Source organism: Microtus oregoni, unplaced genomic scaffold (assembly GCF_018167655.1).
Source record: "Microtus oregoni isolate MIOR12 unplaced genomic scaffold, Mior012 000015F_ref0000493, whole genome shotgun sequence".
Classification (NCBI taxonomy): Eukaryota; Metazoa; Chordata; class Mammalia; order Rodentia; family Cricetidae; genus Microtus; species Microtus oregoni.
In genome coordinates, this window is record NW_024543074.1 from 17675137 (window position 1) to 17702504 (window position 27368).

The window sequence follows — 27368 nt, forward strand, 5'->3', positions numbered from 1 at the left end:
CTTCCTGTAGACTCTTCCTCCCTAATCCTTCACCCTTGACCGGTCCCCTTCCCTTTCTTCCCATGGTCACTGCAGTGCTCAGGTCCCTGACCACTGCAGCAGCTTAGGCGGCTGCTCTCTGTTTCTCTTTTACCACGCTGCAATCCATTCCACTGCCTGCTTTAAATTTCTAAAAGCTTCCTGCTAATTCTATTCCTTCAGCTGAATATCCCCCAGTGAGACAAAACAGAAAGCAAACAAGTCTGACCGTCAATAGAACGAAAGTGAGCGAGCCCTCCTGTCCACATGCACAGGCTCACACCCCACCAACTTGGCCTTGAGCCTTTTGTGTTTTGCTGAGGCCACACTGCTTTATGTTCAGACAATATTCACTCTTAAGATCTGGTCTCAGGCCCAAGCTACTGAGCACAGCCTTTGCGGCTCTGTATGGAGTCCACAGGGCTGATATCTTTGCAGTTATCTCTGCTTCCTCTGCTGGAAGGCATAATGATCTAGATCTCATAGGTCAGCGAGATGTGGGGGGAACCCAGAGGCTGATGGCCTTGGAAAAATTCCTGCCTGAGGAGCTGATGCTGGTGAGATGGTTCAGTGGCTAAGAGTGCTTTCTGTCCAAGCATGAAGATCTGAGTTCAAATCCCTAACCCACGTAAACTTATGACCACACACGCCTGTAACCCCAGCACTGTCAGAAGGGAGGCAGAGACAGGACGATCACTGGGACTTGGTGACTGTCAGCCAAGCTCCAGAGAGTGCAAGAGACCCTATCTCAAGGGAAGACTGATAGAGTAAGACACCCAGTGCCCTCTGGAATCTGTGCCTATGCACAGGTGCTTCCCCACCCCCCAAAGAAATAAACAAATAAAGTGAAATGACTTTTAAAAACATCTATTATTCTCTCTAGACCTTAATTTCCTCACTTATAAACTGGATCAAACATATCGGACCAACTGATCCCTTAGGGACTCTAGTTTCACATGGCAAAGCCCACTCAAAAGTCCCCTGCCTGTCCTCTAGGTGACTTCCTTGATGAGAATGCTCACACCCTGCTATAAAGAACTTGGGTGACTGGACTCAGTGTTCAAAAATATCCAAAACCAAGCCTGTATCAGAAATACAATCTACGTAAGAATCCTGTTAAGATACCTACTTCCGAAGACATTGAAGCCAACTAGAAAGCCAGCCTCAGTTACTTCTGCCCAACAAGTAAAAATGTAGCATCCTACATGGTTCTCACACTTCCTAGAACCCGAGGGTTATGTCAGGGAGCAGGAGTATGTATGCAGGTTCATGCACAGGCAGGCCACCTATGCACCAGCTTTGAGACTGCACCTATGAGGGGAAGGGGAAGTCACAGGCCCACAGGATGTCTGTACAATGCTTACGATATCAAAATAGTCCACATATACCATCGCATTAGAGAGCCCCAAGAGGAAAGTGTCAACAAACATCGGGAAGGCCTTCTATAGGACCATTGCAGGAGTTTGGGATACACCAGGGTACAGGCTGGTGGTCCCTTCCTACATGGAGTTAGTATCCTAGAAGAGTTGTCTATTATGTTAGGATGCAGAGGAAAATCTTCAAAGGGGAAGCTCCCAACCAATGCACAGAGAAACACACTGGCAAAGCTGGGTAGTTGATCACAACATCCATTTATTATTCAACAAATAAGTACCAAGTGCTTACTAAACACCAAAGTTCTGTGTTCAGTGGTTTCCATACATTATCTTATTGAATCTTTATGCTAACCCTGCAAGGCAGGTATTATTATCTCCATTTTTCAAACGAGGAAATTAAGACTCAGAGTTCTAGCAACTTTCACATGTTCCTCTGCCAGCTGGTGATGGAGCAGCAACAAGGGTGACTCATCCGATCGGTGAGAAATAAGGGAGAGTTTTAAACAGGAGACCGCTGAGCAGGGTCTCAAAGACTAAGTAGACATTCACCACACTGGGAAAGAATGAAGTTCTCATCCGGACCAGTTCAATGCCATAATATTGCAAAACTGCGGATTCTGCTGGAAAAGCAAGAGACTTAAGTAGCTGGGCAAGAGGCCTGTAGGGTGGCAAGTTGTATGAGAGGCTGCTGGGGGAGAAGGGCCTTTTTAGCTAGATGTACTCAGAGCTTCTTGTTATTCTTTTTTTCAAACAGAGCGTAGATGACCTATACATAGCACACTGGGACAGCGGGCAAGGCTGAAGCTTGAGCTCACTGTCCTCAAGTCTGTGGCAACCAATGTCTGTACTCTTTATCATGGGTCTTATTTTTCTTTCTTTCTTTATTTTTCAAGACATGGTTTCTCTGTGTAGCAGCCCTGGCTGTCTTGGAACTTGCTTTGTAGACCAAGCTGGCCTCTGTTTCTTGAGTGCTGGGATTAAAGGAGGGTGCCACCATGTCTGGCTTCATTGTGTGTCTTAAGACACAGGCTGTGAAGTTCTGCAATAAGCAACCAGAATCCACTGGGAGCTTTCAGGGAGAGGGAGGCTTTCATCAGAATGGCTGAGTGGGAAATGGGTGGGAGGGGAAGAAGCCAAGACAAAGCCAAAAACTAGAAGAATGGGGCCTGGGCTCAGGGAGTGCTGTCTGGGAGCCCAGAGCACACATGGGCTAGAGAGGGATTCGGAGGATAGCACAGAGAGCCTGGGGTAACAGTTGGAGTGTGGTGAGGGTGAGCGGACTTAGCTGAGGAATGCTTTGAGACTGCTGATGAAAAGTGAGACTTAGAATTCATTACCAAAATATCTCTTCCTGCGGGTTGAATTCCAGGTCCATATTTATAAGACGACAGTGCCAATAGTTGACAAGCCAGAGTGGGCACCTCACATCTCTCAATCCATCAATGACTAGATTTGAGAAAGGAAAAACAATCCAAAAAAAAAAAAACCCAAAATAAAAAACAAATGAATAGATTAAAAACACGCTACATGGGAAGTTTGCACGCAGGAAACTAATAGACAAAGTAGACTCATTGTGATCTGATATCCGACACCTTCCACGCATGGGAAGTCTGCTGTCGCCCACTGCAGAAGATGCACCCCTCCTACAGAGAGCAGAGCCCTAAAACGTTACTGACGGAGACAGGAGAGGCAGACGTGTTTTCACTAATAGAATTCTATCTCTCCTTTATTGTTCCTTCCTGCAGGGGAAAGAAGATGTGATAAAATTGGTCTGTCACTGTTTTTCGCTTAAAAAAAAACAAAAACAAAAAAAGAACTAGAAACATTTAAATACCATGAAACTCCCTATTGTCAAATGACTAAACACCCACGGCATAGCTCAGCTGACAGCCACGTAACCAAGTCAGAACACTAAAAGCTGTGCGCCGAATAACCATTTAGATACCAGAAACAGGACGTCAGGGGAACTTAGGTCTGTGATGGTGGTGGCTGAAGCAACGGCCAGAGAGAGGGAACCTTTGCTCGTAAGACCCTTCTGCACAAGGAAACGTCACTTGTCAAAGCAGCCAGCCCACCTTTCTTTCAGTCTTTCTTTCTTTTCTTTTTCTTTTTGCAGCCCATATTTCTAAGAGTAAAATGGTTTGCTTGTCTGGTGAGCACCACACCAGATCTTTACCTTCTCTTAGCGTGGCCACTGGCTAAACCTAAAATACAACTGACCCTTTCCACCATCCCTGTGTGGATTTTACAGAACAAATTAGGATCCTAAAGGCTCAGGGTCTTCACTGTGAGTCCCTACTGTTATTTTGGGCTAAAATTCTCAGGATTATATGAAACATATAGAGTTTGACCCAACATGAAACGACACCTATTTTTAGTGATTTTATCTTTGTGCATGTATGTATGGCAGTGTGGTTGTTTTGTCAGGCTTTGGCCTCACTCAGACTAGCACGTCCTCTTGAATCTTAAGCCTACCTTTTACTTTCCAAAATATATGTCATTTCTCTTCTACAGAGGTCCCAAAGAAAAACCAAAACAACAACAAAACAATAAATACTAAGTGTTAACAAGATTTTTACATAAATAAAGAGTCAGCAGGCCCCACGAAAAGCAGAGGCTTCTTCATCCATAACCATCAAATGGGAGCTTTCGTTCCTGGAAGGCTGAACTGTGTGAGGCAAGAGCTGGGGAGGATTTGATGTCAGCAAAGCCTGAGTTTGATTGTAATAAATCAGTTTATATTTCTCAGTCTTGGAATCCTCCAGAATATAATAGAAATAGTGGCATTTGTTTCCTTATAGTTACTGAGGGGATTAAATGAGATGATATATGCAGAGGTCTAAATACCATGTCTGTCACATTACTATCCTCCTCGAGTTAAATTTATTGTCATTGTAATTATTATTATTATTATTATTATTGATTTTTGTGACATACACATCAACTGCTCAAATAATAATTTTCCCTACCTTCTCACACTATGTCTAGACTGGAAAAAGTAGGCCGGAGAACATCCAAACCATAGTCAAGTGTGGAGTGTAGTCATGTTCGAAAAACACATCCCTTCATGATGATCAGTGTTCAGCCAGGACCAAGGCCACTTGACCAGGCTATCTAGACAAAATTTTAATCAGTAGTCAGGAAGGTCACTGGTAAAAGACCAGGAATAGGTGACAGAGACACAGCAAGCAGAAAGGACCCTTGAAAGCCCTTCCTTGGAGGTCCTTCTCACCAAACTCTTCGGCTTTATTGGGGAGAGTTTGGTACCTGGTTGGATGTCATGGCTTGAATCTGAAATTCCACCCAGAGGCTCATAGTTGAATACTTGCCCCGCAGCTAATAATGAGTGAGTCCCACCAGCAGAGGGAAGCTATCTAAGCAGGCCTTGGAAGGTTACGCCCGTCTCTAGCTCTCCTCTTGCTTTCACTGTTGTTATCTGAGCTGCCCCACCATGCCACCTCTGCCATGACAGACTGAAACCCTCTTAAACCCACGTTGCTTCTGGCAGGCATTCTGTCATGGTGACATAAAAGTAACTAACACAGTGGCCTTTAATTCGTGTGTGTGTTCATGAGCATGCATGCCCACATGTACATACAGGTACATGGGTATTCCCAGTGAGATTTTAGTATGATCATTCTTTGGTGACAGAGTATCTGTTATACCACTTATCGCTAGGGTTTGTATTGAAAGGGGACTGAGACAGGTGAAGGTCTTGGTAGACTGATAATGAAGGCAGGCTCAGGAGTTACAAGTCAAGAAGGAACACTCTAGAATATACAAAGATCAGGGTGAGCATTATCATCCACATCACGATGACTTCTGGGGTCATTTTTACTGGTTGGCACTGGCTTTTACTACAGCACTGGCTGGGGAGAGTGGTCAGGTTGACCAAAAGGTCAGAGGTGTCATGATGTCATAAAATATTCATATTGCCACTTTATAGTGACAATTCTTACCATAATGCGCCTCCACACACATTGGTGGGCTTGGGTTTTGTTTGCCCCCAAATTGAAGGAACTTTATGAAATAGCCTATTTATGACCATCCTTCGTGTTCAGAGTTACGTTTCTGTGTGGCTGTGGGCAGGGTGGGTGTGCTCTCTGATCTCTGGTTATGTTTACTCTGTATTTTTCATATCTGATGCGAATGAAGTATGAGCATCTTCATCGTGCGCTCTATAAAACGGCATGGTTTCCTGGTGACATTGTGTCTCTCCATCATTTGTCTGATGACTCTTCTATTGTTAGGTATGGAAACACTAATTGTTTTCTAAGAATAGCCTTGCTTCGAATACCTTCATACCTTCAGCATTATTTGGGGGTTTGTTTCCTTGGAGAAACTTCTAGAGTGTGGAATTGCCAGTTCAGAGGCTAGGAGCTTTTTTCATAGCTCCTGTGACTCACCAAGCTTGGCTTTATCCCTCCAAGATTTTCCCGAAAGCTGTTGTGAGTCTAATGTTACGTTAGTGCTGTAGGCTGCGGAGAGACATGGAATGAGTAAGTGTAGGTATGTATGGGCTAACGAAGTGTAAAGGAGAAGGCAAGCCTGAGCGTGGGGAAGAGAGAGGCAGGTGGTGGGAGGGGAGAAGGAGGGAAAGCAGGGGAGGAGATGTGAGGGAAGAAACAAAGGAGCCCAGGGTGAAAGATCAGGATTTGTAGATAGCAATCCTTACTTGGTGACCACACAGTGCCTCTTGGTGTGTCATGCCATCTGAATGTTGGGAGGTAAAGGATTTTGTGTGGCTGTCTTTAAGGTACTGAGCACGGCCTGGCACTTAGAGACTTCCCTCAACCTCTTCCTAAGGGATAGCCTTCTGTCTTATGAGTTTGCTCTGATGGCATCTCTCCAAAGTTGAAAGAGGAGCACCCCCACAGCCACAGCAGGTCCTCAGAGCCCCATTTCTGTCCCCAGCCAACTCTGCCTTCCCTCCCCTCTGCCCACAGGGGTTTCTGTAGAACTGCATTGCACTGACACCTACTTTGACACATTTCATTCTTGGCACCCAGAATTCCGCCTTCCTAGTCATTACCAACACATGTGAGTCTAAAGTGGGTTGGAATCTGAGCTGTGCCACCTACGTGGCACACTCTGTGTGGCCCTTGGCAACTAACTTCCCTCTCTGGGCTTCATTTCTTTCTCCCCCCAAAATGAGGCATACCTCTGTACTTGGCACTAGCCCAGACTCCGTGATGATTACAGGCAGTGTAGTCTAAGCTGTGCCTGAGTCAACAATAGAGAGACTCAAACCAGAACAATGAAATGTCTCTTATGTCTTCTTCTGTTGACATGGATATTACCACAGAGGGAGCGCTTAGGAGGCCCCCTTAGAGACACAGAACAGTTCCCAATTGATACCTGGTTGCTACTCTGTTACTTCCCTCCCCTCCTCTTCCTTTCTTCCTTTTGGATAATCACCCTGGTCCATCCTACTGCAGAAAGAGATATTAAATCTCTCCCTCAAGGCCTCCCCTTTGGGTTGACAAGGGGATAAGCTAGATGTAGCGGACCCCAAGGCAATGGCTTGGCCAAGTCTTTTGTAAATCAAGGAGAGTAAACAAACCATAGGTGGCTGACACACAGGAAAGCCCCAGTGACCATGGAAAGCAGTTTGAATGCAGCTTTTGATGAATCAACCTGGCTTTACATCTCAAAGCCCCAGCAGAGGGTCTGTCGGCAAGACAGATTCAGGACTGGGGAGCTGATGCTCCCCAAAGGAGAGGTGAGAGCCAGGGCAAGATTTTCATGATTAGAAAGAACATGGGGACAGTCAAGGAGCTGTGAATAAAACAGCTAATTGTACCTGGGGTTTTATATTTCATTAAATCCTATTTTAACTGCATGCCTTTTCATCGTGAGTGGGTGGTTACTGCTGGAGAGGGTTATTATGCCTAACTATTTTAACAAGAGTTTTGCTATGTATAGGGGAGTGCAAATTGACTAGGAAAGTGTGCAGGGCTCCATTTCTCTGCTAACTTTATGGCCACAGCCAAGTTTGCAAGAAAAGTCTCAAGGGTGGAAGTTTAGGCATAGAATAAAGTGTTACGCAAGGAAAACTGGGAGGGTAAGACAGATGAATTAGCGCTTAGAAATTACATCAACAAGACACCACAAGAAACTAAAAAAACCCACTCGAAATGCGTTCTGGATGTATGGTCTCAGTAAAGCAAATCCAGGCAGGTTAGCCCTCATCATGTCTCTCTGTCTCTCATCCTGTCTACAAGTGTGTCCAGTCGGGCCAGAAGTCTCTCTGGTAAGTGGTCTCTCCACAAGCTGGTGGGATAAAATGAAAGTGAGTGGAACCCAGCAGTAGAAAGTAGAGTTCTTACATCAATCAAGAGAGACCCCTCCCACAGGCCCTCCCAACAAGCTGTCCTCATGTCTAGAAGAATAGTCGTTGTTACAATTACTGATTAGTAGTTCATGTTAGTACTTCCCTGTTCTTCTTACCCTTGACCCCCTCTAAGGCAGAGACATCGCCTGAGTGTTTGCATGGAAGTTTCGACCCAAGCCTCCTGCCCTGGGAGTGAGCTCAGTCCAGACTCCACCTCTGAGACAGCCCACCAAACGATGATGTCTCCCCAGAGATTCTCAAGATCACTCCCACGGGGTATTTAAACTGCCCCCCAGAGAACAAACACATGTTTTCCTGTCTTCTTTCCCAGTCTCCTCTGGGAGGCGTGGCACTGGAAGGCCACCTGGGACTGTTGGTATCCATTAAACGTGGGCCTTTTCTAATTTGGTTTGATATGGTCTGATTTGGATTATTGTGTAGGCAGAGAGGCTTATTGGGCCACAAAAAAAATCTTTTCATCTGGAGGTCCCACCGCGGGGGCTGTTTTTTTTTCACCAGCCCAGGGTCACATGTTGGGAAAACACCCTTCTCCCCTGCACCTGCTCTCTGCCAGGCTAAGATCAGCTTTGTCTGGGTAAGTTCTGAGTTCCAAGTCATTGCCTCTAGAAGCTCAGGGCCTCATACAATTCGGGCTGTCCTGCGAAAGATGTGGCCATGCCAGTCTCCCTACCTGACCCGGACAAGGACCTGCCTTATTCCTGTGGGGTTCCTTTATCAGGTGACATCCTGATAGGGAATTTCTCACATCTCTGGTTTTCTTTTCTTTTCTTTCTTTCTTTCTTTCTTTTTTTTTTTTTTTTGACCAAAGTCTACCACAGTGGACACATTGCACTCGGCTTTGAGTTCCGAGGCCTGTCATGGACTTAAAAAGGTACACTTACAATCCGAGGAGTTATCTCCAAACGGGCACCAGCGGCTGGAGTGACGCTTCCACCCAAACGCTGAGCAGATGTGTTTCCAGTGCCAAAGATGGTGCCTGGTCCTTCCGATGTTCAATACACACCCTCTTCCATCATTACTTTTTTTTAGTAAATTACAACCAATGTGTTTAGGACCGTGTACTGTAGACCAGGCTACTTGGACTCTATCCCAGCCATTGAGGACACATGACTTACCTTGCCAGTGACTATGAGCTATAAAGATGGTTCTGTATGAGTCGTGATAGTAACAGATACGTAGTTAGTGTTCAATCGGAGTCAGCTTCATCATCACCAGCATCATAATCACCACCATTGGAGCAAGCTGCTATAACCTACCTCAGTTTCCTCTTCGAAATTCAACAGCGTGCTCATTAAGATCATATTTGGTCTTGACATCTTTGACTCTCTACTCTGTCTTACTCACTCTGTATTCTGGTTACAGAAACCTCTAAGCCCCAAGTCACCTCTCAGGACACTCAGGGTGTGTGTGTGTGTGTGTGTGTGTGTGTGTAAGAGAGAGAAAGAGGCGAGAGAGGCAGGGGGGAAGAATTACAATTATCCAAAAGAAAACATAACTAGAAAATTAAGTTCTATGCAAACACATCATATAATGTATTTCAGAGCCATAGACATTTTTGCCTGCCTTGCTGTTTGAGGTTAGCCACATGAGGGCCTTTAGCCGTTAACTTATCTGGCAAAGAGTTAAAGGAAACATCTGATAATAAAACGGCCAATTCTGCTTAGCTCCTTGCCATAGAGCCTGCTGTCCTTTGTGGATGGGTGAGCAGAATAATGCAAAATGAGAAATTGGGGGAAAGTCGTGGAAGTTAGAATGGGGTGTCAGAGAAAGGCAACCATAAAACCACTGAAAATTCAGAAGGGGTAAAAAAAAAAGTGAAAACAGGAAATGCAATTATTCTGGTCAGTGGTGTCCACTGAACCCAGCCTTTCAGATAAAAAGTGAGGGTCACATGAAGACTGTACCCACATAGGTATATTTATAGAATCCACTAGAAACTGACCGCATCAAATCTTTCTGGAAGGAAATATGAGTGGTTACAGATGTGGAGAGGTATTATTACAGAGGCTCCCTTTGTCTTTCAGAGCTATGTGGATATAGTTAGTACTCATTTCAAAATGGAGCGTGTGTGCGTGTGTGTGTGTGTGTGTGTGTGTGTGTGTGTGTTGCTGGAGATGGAACCCAGGTCCTTACACATGCTAGGGACACGCTCTATGGGTAAACTACATCCCAACATTTCAGAGAGGATTTTAAAAACAGTCGTCTGAGAGGGTGAACAAAGGATGATCATAAGATCAGACCTGCGGTTGGTCCCGCTTTTATCAGTGCCAAGCTGCATGGCTGCTTATAGAAAGCTCCCCCCCCCCCCCAACTTTCTAGGCCTCTTCAATTGAAACAAAGGGAAAGAACTCAGTTTTCTATGAAGCTCCAGGTCTCAGCTTTGGGGATTGCAGTGCTGCAGCCAAGCAGCTTCTGACCCTGTGCAGATGGCGACGAAGCCTTTCTGCAGACATGGACCCTCTGTTCTTCCTTCTGGGAGTCACAGGCCCCCATGTCTGATTGATAGGGTAAGATATCGGCTGTGGCGTGCAAGGAAGAGCACAGGAAAAGGGAGCGCCGAGAGCTTAGGTGTGCACACATAGTGACGATGACAGAATATGATGGAAGGTGCAAAGGATGGAGCCACAGCCACAGTGTCAGGCCACGGGGTGAGGGATTAGTAAATGAGTGAGTATACATACGATGAGCTACAGTCACAGAGAAGTCTTTCTCAGTCTCTTCACACTAGTGAGAAAAACTCCATCACAACTGTTAGACATTTGCTCAGGTCCTATGATGGTACAGGCACCTCCATGGCTTCAGGAGTTCCAAAGCCACCTTCAGCACAGGATAGGACAGTGTAGGAACAATGTGATGCTTTGGGCACAGACTGGGGAGCTCAAAAGAGGAGAGAGGTGGAAAGGGGAGGAAAAAAAGGAAGGCAGAACCACTGATAGCCACAAGGGAGAAACTAAGAGAAAGAGCAGGGATGTAGGTTTGCAGTAGAACCACAAAACCCTTATCACCCTTTGTCCGTGAGTTCTAATGCTAAAAGCAAAGCGAGCTAATTCTGCAGTATCGTTCTAAAGGAAAACATACTTAGTGTTTTAGGCCAGGACACCAAAAAGCCATTGTCCTACGTCTGGGTGGCCATCCATACCACCCCCACAAAATCCAAGCTGTAAGAAAGGTTTCTCAAGATACTTGGAAAAAGACCAGGGGTAAGAAGGGCAAGACCCAGTGCAGGATTTGTATGCTCACAAGATGAAAGGCTAGAGACTTCAGCATAAGGAGACCAGCACTCAGGATCTCCACCCCCACAGCAGAACTACACAAGAAACAGTCGAAAGAGCCAGGGACACCTCCTGCGGAAAACAAGGCAGGCCGGAGGACATCAGGCAACTGGATGCAAGGGTCCCTTCAGCACTGAAGGACTGTGATTCGGTAGAGTAACTGAGGTTCCCATATGAGAGGAAGATCTTACCATTTTGTAAGGCTCTCCGTGAAAGAGGTCCTAGGAATGGGAGAACTTCACAAGAAGGGTTTCACCCAGAGCTCTATGAGAGAAGCAGCCTAAAGCAACCGAGAGGGCTCCCATTGGAGGGGGCGGGCAGAGCGAAATGCACTCTGATGCCTGACTGGTAGGGCCTGGGAGTAAACAGGAACACCAGTGAAGCTTGGGAAAGACGAAAGAAGTCACAGATCTGATATTCCATTGTCTTACTGCCAAGAGACACTGTGACCAAGGCAGCTAATGTAATAGAAAGCATTTAATTGGAGCTTGCTTACAGTTTCAGAGGTTTAGTCCAATTATCATCATGGTGGGGGGCATGAAAGCACAGTCAGGCCCTGGAGCAGTAGCTGAGAGCTACATCCTGATCTGCAGGCAGAGAGTGGAAGAGACACTGGGCCAGGCTCGGACTTTTGAAACCTCAAAGCCCACCACAGTCATAAAGACGGGTAACTGCTAATGTGGCCTCACACACTTATCGGCCCCAAACTTAGGGGCCAAGGCAGGAGAATGAGAAGTTTAAAGTCAGTCCAAAACAAATAGAAACCAAAACCAATCAAAGTCTTATTTTAAGGCAGAAAGGAACTTATAATTGTGGTGGTGGTTGCAGTCCAGGATGTGGACGGAGTTCTGGGAAGACCCTCCTGTCCTGCACAGGACATTACACAGGATGTCAGGTGCCAGGTATGGATTTGTAGATGTTGGACTGATAAGGAAGCAAAAACAAAACTAAACAAAACAAAAAAAACCCCTTTTCTTAAAAGCTGATTATGGGGGTGTTATAGTATTATAGTACTATATTTTTATTTCTTTGTGGAGAGGGGGTGATGGTCAGCTTATATACAATCTTATTCATTTGTTTGTCTGCCCAAGAAAATCCACCAGGATTGAACAGTTATGACATAGGAGTCATTGTGTGGGAGGAACAAGGGGTTAAGCCCAGCTCTCTGAATGCAAACCCTGTTCTTCTGCTTAGTAGCTGTGTGGCGTCGAGGGAGCCTCTCTGTGGTAAAAGTTCCTCTTCTCTGGAATAGATAAAAATTAATATTTTTCTAAGATTAAACACTTTGAACACTTATGAAACTTATTTTAGTGTAAAACCTTTAAAATTATCCCCCCTTTGGCTTAGGAAGGATGGTGATGGAGATGGTGATTAGAACCCAGTTCAAATCCTGCTCCCAGCTTTAGTTCAACAATAGTAGGAGGATGACCAAAATTCCTTTCCTAAAGGACTGGAGGTGGACATGAGGTAAAGTATGTGTTGTTCTATGTTTGGCATGTAATTTTATTTTTAGAAATATTCTTCTTTTCCCCCCTCTATTCCCCTGTATCACTGCGGGGGGGGGGGGGTCTCATCAAATGTCTAGACACTGAGATAAGAGGCAGGGTAGTTACTGTCCTCAAAAGGCTCAGAGGCCTCAGGAAAGACCTGGACATACACAATGACACTGTGCTATGATGAGAACCATCACTGGGACAACAGCACAAGGTGTTTGTGTGTTGGGATCAAAGCAATAGAAAGACCAGTCAACAGAATACACAAAGGGAGCCATCCCTTGGGAGGCAATGGAATTTGGGGGGAGAATTTTGCTGGGCTGACCAAAGTACTGAGGAGGGAGGGGCATCTCTGTTACCTAGGGGACATGCTGACATGCGGTCATCAAGAGAGGCACTATCTTTGCTTGGAGTCACATTCTCTTTTTCCATGCCAAGACCCATGGAGGCCTAAGCAGAATGCCCCCATTGTACATGCTGTCCATGTGGAGGATGGACAGTGGATACAGGGTGAAGGTGACACTTGGTCAACCTACAGTGGCATGTGTACATCTTGAGGAGGAAAGAAAAGCCCCTAACAGCAGGACCAACCAGAATGGCTTTTGACGAAGCAGGGCATTGTGCCACTCCCGAGAAAGGAAGAAGGGAGATGTCACACGCTTGTGGTGTCTGCTTCAACAGTAGCTGCATACAGGCTACCACCTTGATCAGAAGAAGTCCCTGAATTCCTGGGCAGGAATCCTGCATCCAAGATTACGGTAGTATAAGAGTCGGAGTTTTTGTAAGGGCTGTGGAACACAGACGCCTGCAGAACTTCCTCTTAACCACTAGCTAACAGACTCAGATTTGAAACCAGGAAACCAGATCCAAAACTGACCCCCAGCACTACCCAGCAGTGATAGTTTCTTCCCCAGGCATATGAAAAGGGCTTCCATGAGCCAGGTGGCAGTGGCTTGTTCCTTTAATCCAGAGGCAGAGGCAGGCAGATCTCTGTGAGTTCCAGGTCTACAGAGTGAATTCCAGGGCAGCCAGGGCAACATAGAGAAATTGTCTCAAAAACAAAACAAAATTAAAATTAATAAATTAAAAGAAAAAGGGCCTTCAGGTGTGTGTAGCTATGTGCTTGGAGTGTGAGCATGGACACCTATACACATGGCATGTGTGTTGTCTGCATGTGTACTTGATTGTGAATGCATGAGTTATGAGTAATAGATGGTTGTGTATATTTGTATCCTGTGTACATGTGTACACACAGTGTACAATGTGTATTGTACATATGTGCAAGATATATGGCATGCATGTTTATGTGCATGTTCCTTATGTGTCACATGTATTTGTGTGGTTGTCTGAACCATGCAGGACTTGTGTATATGTATAGTGTGTGCCTGTGTTTGTGGACATGTGTGCTGTGTATGTACATATGGATGTGTGGCTGAGTGAGAGGGAAGAGCTCAGAGACCCTCTTCTCCAGAGCCTAGGTACAGGAGTTATTCCATGGAAGGGAAGCAGGCCAGTGGGGATAGCAAAGTCACTCTAGCCCTATTTGCCTCCTGCATGGAGATCACAGATCTGGCCGAATGAGCACTAAAGTTGTGAATTCCTCCTCTTCCCAAATATTCCGTCCCCAGGTCTCCTATCCCAGAATTCTGATGCACCACCCACAGGGATATCTGTCTCCTCAGGGTCCTTCATTCATTGTATCTGCTCTCAGAAATGTCTTGAAACCCTTTATATCCCATAGTAAGGGAAGACAGAGGGCTGACTGTCACCGTGATGTTTAGAAAGTCGGTGTCGAGTCCTGCGGACCCTGCATACCCAGGCAGCCACAGGAGCAGAATCCCAGCCCTATCTCAGGGTCTTGAAAGAGGTCTTGTCTTAGTCAGGGTTTCTATCGTTGTAACACAACACCATGACCAAAAAAGCAAGTTGGGGAAGAAAGGGGTTTTCAGCTTACACTTCCACCTTGCTGTTAATCACTGAAGGAAGTCAGGACAGGAACTCAAACAGGGCAGGAACCTGGAGGCAGGAGCTCATGGAGAGACCATGGAGGAGTGCTGCTTACTGGCTTGCTTCACACAGCTTGCCCAGCCTGCTTTCTTATAGAACCCAGGACAACCAGCCGAGGGACGGCACCACCCACCACTGGCTGGATCCTCCCCCATTGACCGCTAATTGAGAAATGTCTTATAGCTGGATCTTGTGGAAGTATTTCCTCAACTGAGGCTCCTTCTTCTTTGATGGCTCTAACTGTGTCAAACTGACACACAGATCCAGCCAGTGCAGACCTCTTGAAACAAGGCTAAAGACGACAAGACCCCATGGGACATCCAGCTAACTACTGCCCAGCTGTGCTGCCTTGGGCAAGCCCTGGCCTCTCTCATCACTTAGGAAATGGAGCCTGTTGTAATCACAAACCTCATTCAGTGCCCCCAAGAAAGTTAAGGCACAATATTTAAAAAGGCAGCATCAAAGGTTTATAAGTGTCCAGGAGTTAGTGGAAGGCTTGGGTGCTTCTGGGAGGGAGAATGGGTGGAAATAATGGAGCCTCTTGTCTAGGGAAGCCGCCCCCTTTACCACCCTTCCCTTCCCTCCACCACCAGGGAGAGAAGGGGCTGGGACACTTGTTAAGTTTCTAGAGGTAGAGAGGAGGAGCTGTCCCTGCCAGAAGTCCTGTAACTCCTCCCAACATCTGAGCACATAGTCCTTTCTAAACACCCATACACATGCAAATCAGAAACTACACCATTCATACCTAACACCAAGGACATGCATATGCAGAGCATACAGCCCATCATAGGCACTTTTCCACTTATGACACATCCCAGCAGCCGCAGTACATCACCCGCAGGCAGTCTCACGAATTCAAGAGTTTGGCACAAGTGCCCGTTCGCATATAAACAGTTCACGTCCTACACAGCTCCAGCACGACACTGCACTCACACTTGCTCAAGTGCCCAGGCTGCACAGCCCCTTCTTTCTCTAGCCCATCTCACACGCCCAGGCGTCCCTCACTTCTTTGCACAAGATTGCACATAAACACAATGTTTTTACTACTTTCCATCTCTTCCACAAGCCGGCACAACCGGCCACATTTGTGCTCTCCCCTTCTCCCCCACAACTCCAGCAAGAGGCTTCCCGCTTGGTGTGCAGCGGCCACAGTGGCCAGGAATTAAAATGCAGCAAGGAGGAGCCGGGAGCGTCAGCACCGCCTCTCCAGGAGCGCACAGCGCTCGCTGCGGCCGCCGCCGCCCCGCCCGCCCGGAGTCGTGGGGCCAGCCAGCGCTGTAGCAGGTGCTCAGAGCCCAGCCGCGCCAGCCTCGCGCGGCTGCTGCCCAAGTTCGCCCGGGGCCCGAGGAGGGCCGGGCCATCGATAGAGGAGCGCAGCCGCGGCCGTTATCACTGCCACCGCCATCGTGGACTTGGAGTCTTGTGAGGAGATCGGCCCACGGAGCAGCGAGCTCGGAACAGCAGCGAGTCCGGATTAGCCCCAGGAGGTGTTGCCTGGGCTCCGCAGATCCCAGCTCCCGGCGCCTGGGGAGGAGAAGAGGCAAGGAGCAGCGCAGCTGAGCTTTTCTGGAGACTGTCCATACCGAGAGGAGAAACGATAGTTCCCCGGAACCAGCAACCTTGGAGGGACCCGGCAGCGAGTGGCTTTCCGCAGGACTCCCTGAAAAGCCCCCCGGCCCCAGACCACAGTAGACACCTCACGGGACTCAGGAACAGGACTTGGAGAAGCCTGGGAACGTCTCGGCGGAAGGCAGCCCCGGTAGTCGTGAGAAAGAAGGGTCCTGGAGGAAAGGGAAGGAGGAAGTCGCCAGTCGGCGACCACTCACCCCAGTACACACCCACCCCACCCGCCGAGCCTGGAACCGCTGAGCGCCTCTGGGGGCGCTCGTTCCTTGGCGCCTTCTCCCGCATGTCCCAGCGCCGCTGGGCTACCGGCCAGACTGGTGGGGTCCCCGGGACTGTTCAAACCAGGCATGGTCGTCCAGTGGCCCCTCTGTCTGCATCAGTGTAAAAACTGGGGTTAGTCGGTACAGGGGGACTCAGCTCAGGGTCCCCCGAGGTCCAGGACGAGGGGAGGACGGCGGGCACAGCGCCCAGGGATTGGAAAGGCGGCTCCCACTGGGGCCCCTCCGGAGGTAGTGCCCGGTGACTCGCATCCTCCTGGAAGACCCGGGGCTAGCAGAGCCTGGGAGGCACTCGGGAGAGGCTAGAGCCAGGGGCGGCGGGCCGGGGCTGTACTCAGTCCCGGGCGAGCGCCCGCGGAGGCGGCGGTGGCAACGCCGGGAGGGCATGCCGCGCCACCGGAGCTCCTGTCGGGCGCAGGCTTCCCTGGCGCAGGCTGCGCGTGGTTGCTGCTACTCCCATTGCTGCTGCGGACTCCCATGGCGGCTCCGCCCGACCGGGGCCGCCGCCGCTGTCGCCAGCCTCGGGCTGAATGAATGAGTCGGAGAGGCGGAGCCCGGCTGCCCGCGACCGCGCTCACCGGCCCGGGACGCTTCCGTATGGCCCGCGAGCAGCCGGCGTCCGCGGCGGTGGCGGCAGCCAGGCAGCCCGGAGGCGACCGGAGTGGCGATCGGGCACTGCATGGGCCAGGGGTTGCCCGCAGGGGGCGGCCGTCACTGAGTCGCACTAAATTGCACGGGCTGCGGCACATGTGCGCGGGGCGCACGGCGACGGGAGGCTCCTTCCAGCGGCGGGCGCTGTGGGTGCTGGCCTTTTGCACGTCTCTCGGCTTGCTGCTGTCCTGGTCTTCGAACCGTCTGCTCTACTGGCTCAGCTTCCCGTCACACACTCGAGTGCACCGCGAGTGGAGCCGCCAGTTGCCGTTCCCCGCCGTCACCGTGTGCAACAACAACCCGCTGCGCTTCCCGCGCCTCTCCAAGGGGGACCTCTACTACGCGGGCCACTGGCTGGGGCTGCTGCTGCCCAACCGCACGGCGCGCCCGCTGGTCAGCGAGCTGCTGCGGGGCGACGAGCCGCGCCGCCAGTGGTTCCGCAAGCTGGCCGACTTCCGCCTCTTCCTGCCGCCGCGCCACTTCGAGGGCATCAGCGCTGCCTTCATGGACCGCCTGGGCCACCAGCTGGAGGACATGCTGCTCTCCTGCAAGTACCGGGGCGAGCTCTGTGGCCCGCACAACTTCTCCTCAGTGAGTTGCCCTCCGCGCAAACCCGCCCTTTCTGACCCCGCGCTTCCCAGGAGTCCTGAGGCTCTTAGTTGGGCCCCTAGGGACTGGACACCAGGCCCCTGTGAGTGTCACCGTTTCCTGACTGGGTGTCACAGCTCCTCAGTGCCCAGGCAGAACCGCTCTTGAGTCCCTTGAGTCTTCAGGTGGTGGGAAACTTGAGCTTAGCTCTGTCTAGGAAGTCACCTCAATACTTAATACTGTTGGGTCCAGCGTCAGCCCCCGGACTCGTCCCTCTATTATCTATGGCTCCCGCTCTGAATAGGGTTCATGGGTCTCAAAGCTATTGCTCTCTGTCTGGGCTTTAGAGTTGTCTTAAATGGAGGCTTGTTGTCTGTGAGAAGAACAAATACAAAACCTTTCAAAAATAGGCTAACAGGAGAATCCCGCAGAGTTCTTAAGACAGCTTAAGATCCCAAGCAGTTTATGGTTTTAGAGTTCCACACAAAATGCAGGAGGAAACTCCCAGAAGGTTAACGAACACCAAAGTTGTGGCCCCTCTTTGAGGAAGCGGCACCGGTCTGCTGATTTGGAGAAACGCTGTAGAGGAGCTCACCAAAATTGTGGGCCCCTTGGAGGCAGTGGCATCCTTCTGCTGATTTGGGGACTCCGCACCCACCCCATACCACTCCCTGCCACCCCTGTAAGGTGTTAGTGTGGCTCTTCCTGGTTGGAGGAATAGCCTGAAGCTGGGAAAGTTGGGGGGGGGGGGGTCACGAGTGCAAACAGCCAAGGCCAAGAGAAGCTGTGCTAAGGATTTGTGAGCCATTTGCTGCGCGGCTTCCCCCACACTGTGGGTCTGGAGACCGCAGATGTCAGGCAGAAGGTAGCTGCCTTGTGCAGTCTGTCTCAGAAGAGCTCTGGTGCCAGGCCCCAGCTTGGTGCGAGCCCGTCCAGCATTTTCTGTGTAAATGCGCCTCAGGTAGGCTCCGGCTTTTCTACCCGTGCAGGGAAGGTTGGTGTGCGTTCGTGGGCAGAACTGGCAGAATGCGCTCACCTGATGGTTTCGTTGCTGACAAAGCTTTTCCCAGGATGGCAGAGTTGCCACGGTTTCAACAGGTGTTGGATTGATGCCAGTTCGCGGAGGTCTCTGATTGGCTATTCTGGTTATTTCTTGTCTGAGATGCCACCCTCAGCTTCAGTCTTACTCTGTTGATTTTTGCTATCTGAATAAAGAGTAAATCTGAATTATTCCTCTCTTCACATTCCATGTTTGGGGGGGGGGGCTCTTCAGCTGCCCTTCAGACTGTCTCCCACTTGAGACTCGCTGCCTTAGCAAGCAGGGAATCCTGTTAACTTATGCTTCTACAAGGCTTCTTCCAGAACCTCAAGCGTAGTCCATAGAGGCCAATGAATTTGGGCAGCAACTCCTGTGGTCAGTCATTTTTTTGACTGACCACTCGTGAACAACTTCTAGTGCTAGACTGAAGTTCAAGGTTACATCTAAGTATCAGCTCTAAGTTGCCTGACATACAGCCTCTTCAATGCAATTCTGCACTGGACGATTGGTTTTCAAAGCATATTGAATTGCTATCTGACGCCAGGACTCCCTTCCAGTATCACAGCAGACCTGAGCTAGCAATGGCTTTCATTCCTATATTTAAAATGAGGAGTGCACTGCGAAGAGCAGTCTCATGCTGGAAATCGGCAAGTTCAAAGTCTAACTTAGCATGAAGTCACGGGAAACCCTTCCTCTCTGCTCCTGGGCCTACTCCTATTGGAAAAACCTGAGTAAGAATCTTGTCTCCTACCCTGACCACCTCCCCGCAAGTCCCATGCCTTCTCAAAGCTAGGAGAAGGGAAGAGGAGCCTTCCCAGGTGGCTCAGGTGGATACAGTCTAACCTAACTCTGCCTGCTGAAGACACACCACCTGGCTTCAGCCTCCATGGCAGGCATGGGCATGAGTTGTGTGGGGCAGGAAGTAAGGAGCTGAGGATAGCAGGGTCCTTCCACAGGAGCATACTGTTTCTCCCAATCAGAATTTGTCAGCCACACCCACTGAAGGGAAAGTACTAACTTCCATCCCCAAAGGCTTGTGCCCTAGGGATTCAAAGTGACCCTGGTGGACTGTGATTTGGGTTCTGACCTGCATGTTTCTAGCCCTATAAGAAGGCATGATGTAGGTTGTTTTTCCATCTGTAGACTTCAGAAGCTACTTCAGGGGAGTTCGTGACACTGAGCACATCCATCGGGAAGATTTTCCTCTAACTGCCTTTGCCATCCTTGGTGGAGTAGCCCAGTAAAGCAGAAGCTGAGGGCAGGAATTCTTGGGTCACATACATGGCTGCTCAGATCCTGAGTCTATGAGTGTGTGTATGTGTGTGTGAGAGAGAGAGAAGGAAAGAGAGATTTCTTTGGCTTGGAGCCTTTCCATCCCACTAAGCACCACCAAAATAATAACAAATATTATTATTAATAATAATTTATAAATAATAAATATTAATAATAATTAATAATAGCAACAGCCAGCTTTCTTCCCATTCGTCTCTACTTCCCTGTGCATGTCACTGTACCTAAGTCTGTGCTTGCCTCCTCCTTCAGACAAGGGAAGGAATTGTCTAGTTCTACCGCTGTCTCCAGCTCCCAGCACAGAACCTGACACATAGCAGATGCCCAGGAGAAGCTTGGGAAATGAGTGTCTTCATGAGGTATCTGCAGGATCGTCTGTCTTCTTGGGTCTAGGCTGGCTCCTTCTAGCATTGCCGGTGGGTACCTGGCAGCCTGTGGTGTGAGGAGCAGGCCGTTAAGCAGTTACCAGGCACCCAGGATTCCCAGGTTGTCAGATAATAGATAGAGCAACAAGTGAAGGGTGGGGCTTTTACAGGAGGTGGTCTGGCAGTGTGCCAGCTGTCTCTCATTAGTCCCGCGGTCTGCAAACAAACACCAATGGGAGAGAAATTTATTGCCCAGGGCAGTCCGTTGGGTTCATTCTCCAGGCCCATTCTGGGCATGTTCACTGATGGCCCTGGATTTGTTAAACTGGGCAAGGTTTCATCACTCAGCAGTCAGGCAGAGCAGTGCCCGCTTCTGAAAGCCTGTGTTGTTTCCCTGGCATCGGCCATGAACCTCGGCTCTGCACACGCTGGCTCCACTGTAGCTCCTGGCAGTGGAGACAGAAGTCTGGGCAGGAAGCAGAGCTGTGAGGCAGAGCTCTGAGAACCCTGGGGCTTAAAGAGGAAGAGACAGGCCAATGCAGGGCAGGCTCTGCTTCAAGAACACAGGGCCATTGCCCTCTCTGGGAAACAGCATGCTTCAGGGGAAAGTATCAAGCAGACCTGGCCTTGGACTTTAGGTCTGTCCCTTCCTAGCAGTGTTCCCTGGGCAGACACTTTGCTTCTGAGCCTCCAGTAATAAGTTCTCCTTCTCAGATATAGGAGGGATATGTATGTGTGTGTGTGTGTGTATGTATGTATGTACAGTGACTGAATTGTGCCTGGATGACAGTGGATGCTCAGTATTCAGGAGACATTGTTACAATATAGAGAAAGAGTTAGGCACTGTGTACTGTTACCTGGTGGTAAGAGTTACTAAGTATTATCACCATAATTATAATATCTTACCATGACTGCTTAACTGAGGGAGTTGGGTATGTTCATTCATAGTTTAGTCATCGAATCAACCAGTACCTATTATATGTCAACTCTGTGCCAAGGTCTTTTCTAGACATTGGAGATAGAGAATTAAGTAAGGCTTGGTAAATGCCCTTCAGGAACCTGCAGAGTTGCATGGATTAGGATGAAGAGCATTCAATGTGGACTCAGAAGTATCCAGATCAGACTGGTGACCTCTGATGGCTTCCTGGAAGAGGTGACATTTGAGATGAATCTTGAAGACTAAGCAGGAGAGCAAAAGACAAAGAGAATCATGCACAGACAAGAGAGTGCAGGAGGGAGCACAAAGGTGTGAGATTAAGCAGGTGCCTTCTGGGCCCTGGGACCAGTTCAAGGTAGCTGGGGGTGAGGTGGTCCTTGAAAGGTCCCAAGGCAATAGTGTGATTGTGATCGGTACCTGGGGGCCCAGCTAAAGTTTTGAAATTTGCAGTAAAATTCTGACGTGTTTTTCATTTGGCTGTTAACGCTGTTGTACCTGTGTCCCGGTACCTACCTTCAGCCCTCATTTCTATGTCCACTGGGGCTATTTCCATTCATACCCACCTCCATGTTATCCCCCTATCTGTAGGAGCTAACCTTTAGTTCAGTTTTGGACCATTCGTACATGCTATAAGCCAAGGAAACAACATTTAGTTTTTTTTAGCACATTTTGCCACATCAAGCCAACGGTCTGTTATGAGCCAGCAATAGGAAACAAGAAATGATTTCAGTAACATATTGTTTGAAATCAGCAAATTCTGTTGAAATGCTGCTAGGCCAGGCAGTCTAGTGGCTGTGAGGATAGATAGCTTTAGGGAGGGAGTCGAGAAAAAAAAATACTTCTGTCTTTATAGAAAGAGGAATAAACGGGCTACTACATGTAAAGTGCTTAGACCAGTTTCTGGCATCAAGCAAGCATTCAATAAATGGGAGCCGTTTCCATTTTTATTACTTGCATGACCATTTACAGTGAAGGGCAAAGGCAGATAGCATCGGGCATCTCTGACAGGCCAGACCCTGGCTGGCTTGTTGCATGTCATCTTCACAGTAACCCTGGACAGTCTGTGATAATCCGTGCTTTATAAATGGAGGAAATGTCACCCTGAGAGGATGTGCAATGTGTTTCAAGTCAAGAGCCAGAGGGTAGTAAGGCCAAGTCAAACCCAAGTTGCCATGACTGCAGGAGCCCACACGCTCTTTGCAGCTCGATGAGAAGGGAGCAGCATTGAGGAGGGGACAGGGGACATTCTGTAGAAAGACCAGTCCAGCCTCAACTTAGCCCTGGCCAGCTGCGTATCTTTGGCCTCAGGACTCTCTTCTGCAATCATAGGATATGAGCCAAATGGCCAGTGGGACTTAGCAACAGAGTTCTCCATTCAAGTGGGCAGTCAGGGGGAAAGAGGGCTCAGATGCTGCAGATGGCTGGAGCGTCTCGGCCATCCATTCCTTTTCTTTGCAGAACTGAAACAGTGATTATGGGGGAAACACAGACATTATTGAAGAGCTGGAGACAGGACGGTGATTAAATAGACATTTATACAAGGCACATGAAAAGACCTCTACCAGTTATTTGACTTCAGGGAAATTAGTTTAGGGAATCAAACATAAACTCTATCCAGGTCTGCAGATATCCAAATTGACCCACATCAGGCTAATTCCGATAGTGGCTATTTGGGGGCCACTGTGGACGGTCATGAAGGCATCAATCAGACGTCTTCCCAATCGAGAAGGGCTGGAGCAATAACCAGGCCATTTTCTCTGTACGTGCATAGCTTTGACCCCACTGATTTGGTTGGGTAGATGCTCAAATCCCATCAACCAAGGCTCGATAAATACTTACTGTGTGCCAGTAACTGACCTACAAGGATGATCATAAATCTAATCTGTTCCTGGCAAAGAGATTCGCAAAGGTCAAGGGGCTTTATCCTTTATTGTTGGCTGTGAAAGGAAGTCCCTGCCATGCCAACAGCGGGACTGGGATCTGTGTTAGGCACCTGTTCCAGGTACCACGGTCCCCTTTATCGGACTCTCATGGGCACTGTGGAACCCATTTCTCAGATCAGGAAAGCGAGGCTCAGGGGAATCACAGGGCACACACGAGAAAGCAGCCCAGTCAGATTTTAACCAGAGATTGACCCAGTTCTAAAGCTGCCGGCTCTCAGGTGTTGATGACAAAAAACCTTCCTGGAAGGGGATGGCTCAGTTCCCAAAGTCTTCATTGGAAGCGCCTACTGCTGGTTGGTAAGGACCACAGAAGTCAGGCTGGATTCCATGACCTGCACTCCTGGAGGCAGAGATGGCTCTAAAGAGTGAGAGCCCAGCCTGAACTTACCATCCCCCTGCTCCGGCAGCCATGGACAGCAGCAGCTTTGTGGGAGGGGAGGGGCTCAAGAGTAGGAACTTCTCCTGGTGTCCTGGTCTGGTCTGAATGGTCCTTTTCAATCTTTCAAGGAAACTGATAACTTGAAAACCTACTGCCAAAGTGAGAACCCACTCAGACCGGCTCTAACAAATGATCGGAACATGAACTGTTGGTCAAACAGAGACGGAGGATGAGCTGAGGAAGTTAGTTCCCCAGAGCATGTCAAAAGTGTCCCTTTCTCCCTGTTACAAACAAGGAAACTGACATACAGGTCGATTCCTGGCCCACTGTCACAGAAAAGAAATGTTGATCTCGGGGTCCCAAAGTCAGCACTCTGTGTACTACACCATAGCCATTGTCTTTTGACCCAACAAGCCTGCATCTCTCATCCTCCCAGTCTAGGGAGGAAACTGTAACACACATCCCATCTCGTTTACCCCTGCAGTGATGGAGGACACCTATTGCTTGAGGACAGATACCAAAGAAGGAAGTGTCTTGCCCAGCATCACACACAGGAAATAGAAGAATGGGTAAAATTTGAGTTCAGTTTCCCTAAGAAACATTATAGGTTGAACTATATATATTACATGGCAAGATTCCTAGGCCTCCACACAGGCATGCTGATTCGATAGGTAGGGGCAGGGCCTGGCAAGTATTTCTCACAAGCCCCTAATGACGTGGACGATGCTAGTCCGTGATCCACTCTTTGAGGTGCAAGGTTGTGAACGTCTTGAAGCTCCAGAAAATCAAAGGGAAGCCACTGGTGCAGCTCCCAGTCGTGCCAGTTCCCGGGTCCTGGAAAAGTCTATCGGGGCACAGCATTCTATTGTGGAGAAAGGTGGAAGGTCTAGGGAGGAATGCTAGCATCACTGGGAAACACAGCAGCAGCCTCTGCTATAGCAAATCTGGGTCAGTAGAGGGCTATGGGCCCAGCCAGAGCATCCACCAAACCAAAGTGCCAAGCTACCCGCGTTGGTATAGTAGAGGTTGCCCCAATCAATGCTGCTTCCGCTTCTGCACCTGCCACTCAGTTCCCTGGGGAGCTTGACAGCTACCCCTCCCTAGAGTCCCATCTTTCCTCCACTTCAGGAGCAAGGCTCCATAAAATTCAAGTCTCAAATGCCCTGAGCAACGGCTCCATGAAGTTGCCTGTGTCCCCCTCCCTAGAGCCTGTGACTGTCTTACCTATACAGACTGGATGGAATAAGAATTTGACATGAGATCATACTGGGTTATCTGGGTGAGCCCATTGTGATCATAGGTCCTTGTAAGTTAGAAAAAGAAGGCAGTCTTGGTGGTGCAAGCCTATAATCCTAGATCCTTGGGAGGCTGAGGCAGAAGGATCATAACTTCGAGGACTACCTGGGCTAAAGAATAAGTTCAAGTTCAGCCTGGGCATCTTAAATGAGAGTGTGTCTCTAAATAAGATGGAAAAAAGGAGGGCTAGGGATACAGCTTGCTGGTAGTGTGCTTGCCTGGCATGTTTGAGACTCTGGCTAAAAGCTTTGGTACTGAGGAGGGAAAGGAATTGGGAGGGAGAAGAAGAGAGGGAGAGGAGGGAGGAAATCAGAAAGAAAGGACTGGATGTCAGAGAGGGAGATTTAAGCCCTGCAGCAGAACTTAGTCAAAGACAGAGATTTGAAGTGATGGTTTTGAAGACACAGGAGGTGGCCATGACAGCAGCTCCTAAAAGCCGGAAAAGGCAAGAAGAAAAAAAAAAAAGATTCGCTCTGAGACCTCAAGGTGAAGCACAGCCTGTGGACACCTTGAAGAAGGCCAGTAAGACTCAAGGCCGACTTTAGCTGTGCTAAAAGATGATAAACATGTGGTGTTTGAAGTGGCTACAGTTTGTGTGATTTGTTTCAGAGAAATCAGAAGCTTGTATCAGCCAAATGGCTTCAGAAGTATAAAATGTATTCTAGTTCAGGCCATCATCCACTGTAGTGAGCCAGACTGGGTAGTTAATGGTCAGGGCCTTCCTTAAAAAACAAATGAATTTGTAACAAACACACATCTGTTTTCCAGAGAAGCATGGGAATAATTTAATTACACTTATATCCATGCAAAGCTTGGGAATTTATTCCCCAGAAACTGGAAAAAGGCATTGGGGCAAGGTGGATCAGGAGGAAAGAATCAGGCAGACTCAAGTTCAAATCCCAGCTCCTCCAGGTGTTAAGTGAGTAGCTGGTGGGAACTGCTTATCTCATTTGCAAAACCCAGATCACACCCCCCATGTGTGATCATTATGAAATTTAAATCTAGTATATTGATCTGTTACAATTTGTTTATTGAGAATCAGTCGTGGACTACTGATAAAATTTGACTGTCAGTACAGAAGGTGTGACGGCTTGGGTACATAAATGCATCACAGAGATGTGTAGTAGGTCCTAGTGTCTTCCTCAATAGGTGACAATCTCACTTCTTCCAAAACGGTCCTCCAAGGCTCCAGAGGAACAGCCTCCTACTGTGTCACACGTCACTGTGCAAGTTTTACATCACATTTCTCTGGGCAAGCTGGTGCCTTTAGTATCAAGTTCAGAATTAAAATTCCGAGTGGGGGAGGTGAGGGGATGACTCAGTTGATCATGTGCTTATCAAGAAAGCTTGAAGAACTGAGTTTGCATTCCCAACACTCACATAAAACCCCATGTGGTAAGAGTGACTGTACTATAGCACTGGGGACAATCCCTGGAGCTTGCTGGCCATCCAGTCTAGCCAATCAGTGAGCTACAGGCTCAGTGAGAGACTGTCTCAAAAAAAAAAAAAAAAAAAAACCGTGGAGAAATAACTAAGAAAAACATCTGATAGGATCTCTGTTTTCCATGTATGCCTGCAAATACACGCATGCGCGCGCGCACACACACACAATTAGAAATAAAGTGAATCTAAAACTACAGACGGAATCAGAGAGGGACGCCAAGCTGTCACCGAGGCACTGGCGATCCACTCTCAGCCTAGCATGCGTCAGCTGCCTCGCGTGGTTTCTACCCCCAAAGCGTCAGATTCTCCCTGCGTGAACTCTCTCCGTCCCACATCTGTATTCTGGCCACCCCCTTCCGATTCTGATGGCACATTTGGTCTGAAAGTTGTTGATACTCTGATCTCTGAAAGTGAAGGGTTTAATCTTCTCTTGGAACCCCTCCCAACAAAAATTATTCTCCCACTTTGAAATGGCACGGGCATTCACTGTGAACTCTCATCCATAAATCTGAGCCTACTGCCCAGGAAAGTAGATGAGGTTTGATTCTGCTTCTCAGCACAGCCTCACAGAGCAAATTATGGAAAGAATTTGATTTATAGAAGCACCTCAAAGGCTCTGGAGTGAGACGCGTGTTTATTCACTTTATTACCATTTATTTTACACTATCTCTTTATGCTCCCTGCACATGCATTTGAAGGACTATTTGGATAGATGCTTATGGGCTGCCAGATTGCATGGCCCCGTCAAGGCACATGGTTCTCTTTGGGGAGATTGCCAATAGTTCAGACTTGGAGAGATCCTCATTGCAGTGCTGGGGCAAAGCCGGGTCTTAGAACTGGCAAGATGGAGATGTAAACTTGAAGTTTCTGCCTGAAGTTTCCCAGCTCTGTGCTTGTGTGGTACCCACCCAGCTGCAAGCGCGGGATGCAGGCAGGCGGGCTTGATTTAAGATTCAAATATCTCAGAACAGCTGGGGATATTTAGCATCGCAATAATTACATTACATTTTTG

General features: G+C 48.4%; 1 protein-coding gene across 2 annotated transcripts in view; it reads left to right on the plus strand.

The window, feature by feature from the left end:
• Positions 1–27368, plus strand: part of Asic2 (acid sensing ion channel subunit 2) — a 1085888-nt gene that overhangs the window by 786293 nt on the left and 272227 nt on the right. The window contains exon 1 of one of the 2 annotated variants that reach the window (XM_041664594.1): positions 16708–17667. The exons of the other annotated variant lie outside the window; for it this stretch is intronic. Within the exon in view, the coding sequence (XP_041520528.1) occupies positions 16960–17667 (708 nt within the window). The 5' untranslated portion in view covers positions 16708–16959. Of the gene's footprint in view, positions 1–16707; positions 17668–27368 lie in introns of those variants that run through there. 2 annotated transcript variants of the gene reach the window in all.